This window comes from Branchiostoma floridae, chromosome 1 (assembly GCF_000003815.2).
Source record: "Branchiostoma floridae strain S238N-H82 chromosome 1, Bfl_VNyyK, whole genome shotgun sequence".
NCBI lineage: Eukaryota > Metazoa > Chordata > Leptocardii > Amphioxiformes > Branchiostomatidae > Branchiostoma > Branchiostoma floridae.
Window position 1 is genome coordinate 10,455,381 of NC_049979.1, and position 5,998 is coordinate 10,461,378.

The window sequence follows — 5,998 nt, forward strand, 5'->3', positions numbered from 1 at the left end:
GTTCGGTGTGATATACCAGTAGCCAGCTGTGGCTTTGAGCCTGCAAAGCTGCTGTGTTGCACCAAATGCTTGTTCAGTGTTTTCATTTTTTTCCATTAGCGTCAGGCTTCCAGTGCAGGAATGTACTTCTTCCGCTGCCCAATCTGCAACTCCAAGGAGACTTTCCAGCAGGAAATGTTGAAGAATGGCATCTACATTCCTGAACAGTAAGACTTTATTGACAGTATCTTTCTATTGTTGCCCTGTGTTTAATGTATAATCTCACCATGGCTCAGACAGAGGGCTTTATGTATGGGTGCAGTATAGTCTTGCGCTGCTATTCTTGATCTCTTGTCAAACAGTGAAGGAACAAAGCTCAATGATCTGTATTTTCTGCATCTATAATGATAAGATTGTGCCTCCTTAAGTTAAGGATAAGTTAGATGAAGGTCTTGTGTCATGCACCTTTCTGAAATATATTGCATACTTGTTGTTATGATTGTAGGAAGGAATTTGTTCCTTTTCATGTTTTGCCATTGTTTAAGAGTGTGGCTGTGGGCATTGACGTCTCACTTTTTTTGTTACTGCTACAGAGATGCAGCCTGGGAGCTGGAGGACAATGCCTTTGAAGAGCTGCTGCAGCGCTACAACCGCTGTGATGCTGAGAAATGTGAATGTGTTCAGGGCAGGAATTTCAACAAAGAATGGGGGTGGGTCCTCAAAATATATGTTTTCAGACCAAATACCTTTTCACATATCATGCATGCTGGCTGGGATTACTGTTGGGATATGGGGCCAGAAACATCCTCACCATGACAACATTGACCAGACCATACACAGTACTCATGCACCACATATCCATTGTCATGCCTCATGGTGATGATGTTGTTTTCTCCCCTGATCTACCCATAGCGCCCTGCATTTCCCAGCATGCAATGGGATCTATGGATTCAGAAAAGGTCTATGCATGGCATCTTAGCTGTATAAAATCACATTTGGGCCAGCATATAGTAAAAAGTATATATGTGTTAATTCACTTTTGTAAGAAAAGCGGATAGGTAGATACGATATATTTGGTATTCTGCTGACTGCAATATTTATCTCTCTGCAGGAAGTGGCGTATAGTCCTCTGTGAGGTTTGTGGTTCGTCAGGCATACACAAGCTTTGTGGCCAACTGAAAAAGGCAAAATGGAAGTGTAAGGACTGCACTGACATTCTTGCAAAAGGTAAGCTTTTTTAGCTATTGTTTAGTTTCATTCTAACATGAAACTAAATTGGAAAACTTCATGGCAATCTTTGAAAGGAAGTTAATTGTTGAAGGAGCACAAAATGATGTCTCAGCTTTTGTTATTCTTAAGATTTTGTTAGATCACATTGGTCCTAAAGATTTAAATAAAAGCACAGTGTGTTTGTGGAATTGCTTCAAGATACTGACTAAGATTTTAGCTTCTGTACCTGATAGGTGTTACAAATTTTTCATCTGCTTCATAAAATAGGGAGATTTTTCATGTTAAAAAGTTTGTATATCATATGCCAACCTTTGCATTTCCATGTTCCCTGCAGCAAAGGAAGCTGCAAAGGAGAGGAAAAGAAAAGAAAGAGAGGAGCAAAAGAAACAGGCAAAATTAGCAAATGACAAGAAAGAGAATAAGGATAAGGCAAAACTGAAAGTACGCAAGTCCTCTAAGAAGGGTAGGAAGTTGATCCTGTCAGGAAGGCCAATGTCGGATGAAAGGAGAATCCTAGGACGCAACTGTCGGGTTGTGTTAACACCTGTCAATGCCCTGTACACAGAAAACCAATGTCAGCTTGGTGCAACGTTATCTCAACCATCTTCTGACGAAGAGATCAGTTTCAGTATTGAACATAAAGATCATATCCCTGGACACAAGCCTATCAATGTGAGGATGGAGGGAGTAGAGGGAAGCATGTCCTCAGGTCAGCTGTCAGGTTCTGCTAGTGTTCAAACATCACCCAAAGGCAGAATCAGTACCTCAGGTGAGAAGATGAAAGGCGTACGCAAGAAAAGTTTGAAACGTCGCAAAGTTTCCTGCCCCTGGACAGCAAAAGAAAGGCAGCAAAAGAAAAGTAAGGAATTGGCCAAGAAAAGGAAGTCCATCAATACTTTGCCCAAGACAGAGACTGATAGCTTACCATCCCCCCAGTCTCCAGAGATAGATATTTACAAGAGTAGGAATCGAGCTACCCCAACAAGTAGTGTAAAGCTTGGGCTTTACCTTTCTCCATCAAGTGACGATGATGACAGTATCCCCCTGGCAAGGCTGGTATTGAGAGAGAAACTGGCGGAAAGATCACCATTTGCTTGTGGCCAATCTATTCCTGAAGACTACCAAAACGAACATAATGAGACCTCTAAGCCAGGAATGGCATGTGCTGTTGGTGATAGAGAAGAAGCGACAGGTTTTATTGATGACGAAGAGGAGCTGCAGAAGCTCAGCACCGAAACCTACAAAGGCAGCCCGGGTCCATCCCAGATACACACGCCAAAGCGATCGCCGAGATTATCAGAAGAACCAAACACACCTTGTCCAAGTGTACATGCACCTGAACTCAAAAGCATGTTGTTGCGCTCAGGGAGCAGTATAAAGTCTCACTCAGGAGAGAAACCTTCTAAGGATGCAGAAGACATGGATATGTCGGATTTATCACCTCTAGTGGGGAGAAATAAAAGAAAGGGAAATGCATCTGAAGAAGCTTTAGTACCAAATGTCAGAAAGCAGACGGCGCGGAAGTCCTGCCAGCCCTACCGTCCTCCGTGCAGGCGAAACTTGCTCGAGTACTCAGGTCACACAGAGAGACAGCCCAGCCCTGATACACCAGAGGAATCATCGTCTGCTAAAGTGAACCCGCCAACAGCATCTGGTGGCACAGAAGGCCCCTGCGACTCACCTAGTGGAGATAGCACAGCGACAGATGTTATCCAATCCAAGTCACTTCAACCTGACCTGCTAGATATACCAGAGTGTCTGAACATAGAGAAAGACCCTTGCCAGCCTTCACATCAGGTAGATTGCAACATCAGCAGGGATACTGAGATGCCAAACATTAATCCCCATGTGGTGGTTACAGCTGTTTGCAACTCTCCCAACAGCTCTCAGTCTTCAGATACTGCTTCTACTTCAGAAAGTTCCTCTTGCCTTGCCTGCCTGATAGCTGCAAGGAGGCGGACCATGGGTCCTGTGTTTATTGACTTAACAGAAAACGCAAGCAGCGTGGCATCACAACAAGACCTGACCAGGCCCAGCTCCCCGAGCACAATAACTTTGAGTAGCAGTGGTGAAACTGATAGTGAACTAGAGGTAGAGTTTGTGGCAGAAACACCACAAGCCAAGAACACCAACAGTACATGTCTGCCAGGAATACCAACACGTAGCAGGTTTGGTTCTGACAATAGTGATATCACAGCAGAGGGTCCAGCAAAGAACAATAACTTTGTAAAAAACCAAGGAGAGAGAGGCAGGGAAAGGTTAAAAAGTAACGATGGTCCCTCAAATGTAAGTAAAACTGGTGCAAAGTCAAAAAGTGTGGGTCTTAAGGTGAAAAGGAGGTCAGGTGGAAAGGATCAGAGAAGTAAAAGTATGGGAGACATGGGTAGGGTAAGGCACAAGTCTGGCAACAAAACTACAAGTGGCGACAAAACTAAGAGCCTTAAAGTATCTAGAAAAGGTAGAGTGCGGAAATTGAAACAGCTTAGGATCAAATGGCCTGATCCCTTTTCCCTCCAGTTCAGAAGCACTGAAACCTGCTTTGAATCGGAGGACGGGGATGTACAAGGTGTGACCATGCACGTCCAGGTTAAGGCTTCCCCCAAGTGCCTCAGTGAAGGCCAAGGTGGACAGAAGAGGAAAAGAAGCAGCTCTCTGACGGGTGGTGAAGTGGATGTTCCCTCTATCAGTGTCAAAGTTACCACCACCACCCCTTCCAGAAAGAGATGGTCGTCTCCTGTGAGGTGTGAAACTGAAACAGACAGAGCTGCAGAAGATGAAGGGGCAGTTGTGGGGTCAGGTCTGAGGATGACGACAAGGCAAACACCACTGAAACCTGCAGGGAGCACTGTCAGAAATCAAGATAGCACCTCCCCGAGGACACCCTCTAGATTGTCAAAACGGAATAGAGTTTTAGAAGATTAGTTTGAATATTAGTACATTTACAGTAGTCATGATTTTGACATATAAGTGCCTCGCATTGTCCATTTTGTGTAGAATGAAATCAATGAAGGACACAATTGTGGAAAGTATTTGTTGCTGTTGCCTGTAAATTTCTGCAGAACTTCAGCGATAAACATTTCTTACTACAGGTACATGTAATACTTTATTTCTCTTCACTTTGAAGTTTGTGACAATATGACATGAATGACAGATACCTTTTTTTATGAACCATGAATATTTTTGGAATATAGGCAAATTTAAGCAATTTTAGGGCAATTAATTCAATATGTCTAACAGATTGAAAGCTGTTGGTTAAATTTTTATCATTTGATTTTCTATTACTATTTAACAATATTGAAGTTGAAGGGACACATATAAGACAAGTTGTGCGTGTTGAAATATTGTGTGTAGTAGTTGACTATAAGAATAGATTATCCTAGACACACTAATGCCTCTTATTGTACATATTATCCTAGATTTTTTTGTTGTGTAGAGCCCTTACGACCGCTGTGGTCATGGGTCGTGAATGAGTGAGTATAGTATTGCTTCAGCTTCAAGTGATGTATATCAATAATAATGTGTAGTGTAGAGCCTTTTTTTGAACTAATTCTGTAGTGATGGGTAAGCATTGTCTACACAACTATCCTTTGTTATTCATCAGCTGTGATAATTGACTGTGCCTTGTGTATTGCCCTGTCTGACTAGGCGCTGCATAACTACCATTGTGATCCTTGTGTGTGGGCATGAGCAAGCTTGTTCACATGCAACAGCAGATCACGACCCTATCATGGAAGTTACATTTCACCTCTGAAGGTTCTCCCATGTACCCATAACTCTTTGAGCTCCAATTGACCAAAGAATTGTTTGTTCAGTTGTGAAATTGGATTGTACTACTGCAGTACAATCTGTGATAGGTCAAGCCTTTATGTGGAGCACCTGAAATAATGTGTATGTATCAGATTTGTATACAGAATGTATTTTTCCAAACTATTCAGAAATAATTAGTTTGAAACATGTAGATTTTACATCCTAGGGTGCATGTACTTGTGAATACTGTAGGTATGCCAGTGACTTTTCCTTGTCATGTCCAACAGAGAGAAGGAATGGATCAAATGCTCTTTGTATTTTGAATATAGAGAAAGTAATCACTATACTATGTATAAGTGGACTTTCTACTCTTGTATGGTGCCTGTGTCACAAGGAAGATTTATGATGTAATATGATAGGGAGAAATTCAGGCTTGTAGCACTGCCAATTTTGTATGGTAGCAAGTTGCTTCATTTGGGAAATAGTAACATCCATGCACCCCAATAAAGCTGCAAAATATAAGTCCTAGATTTTGTTACCATTCATTTGTCCATAGAGATATGGGGAATACAGCCATGCTGTTAGCTGGCCACCTGTTATTTCCAAGCTACTTCAGTTTTATTATTTCACCTTTTAATCATATATAAATCTATCTCAAAGTCAATGTCTCACTTTTTTGCCATAAATAAAGTACATTTATTTACAATTATCCTGTCTCTTCATCAATTGCTCCCTGTTTAATCTTATGATTGACAGCTGTGACTAATAGTGAAATGTGTGTATGAAGTAAGACAGCCCTTAAAGATTCTGTGTCAAGTTGTATGTTTTCCCATTTTGTAGTGTATGTACGACCTATACAAGATGACATAAATGCTAACACTCTCAACATCTGGTTCGGTAACGGACAATAACCCCTACCAAGGAGGTATATCACATAACCTCCTTGCCCCTACTATGGATGAAGCTGTTTTGTCCAAGGAGGTCTGATTTGTGTAAGAAACGTCTTGGCTTTTGTGTACCATGACTACAGGGCCCACCCACT

The 5,998-nt window shown here is 41.8% G+C and overlaps 1 protein-coding gene across 1 annotated transcript in view; it reads left to right on the top strand.

Annotated features, from left to right (window-relative positions):
• Positions 1–5,665, top strand: part of LOC118414898 — an 8,997-nt gene extending 3,332 nt beyond the window's left edge. The window contains exons 7-10 of the mRNA XM_035819193.1: positions 100–206; positions 573–689; positions 1,091–1,206; positions 1,544–5,665. Coding sequence (XP_035675086.1) covers positions 100–206; positions 573–689; positions 1,091–1,206; positions 1,544–4,131 — 2,928 coding nt within the window. The 3' untranslated portion in view covers positions 4,132–5,665. The remainder of the gene's footprint in view (positions 1–99; positions 207–572; positions 690–1,090; positions 1,207–1,543) is intronic.
• Positions 5,666–5,998: the final 333 nt, after the last annotated feature.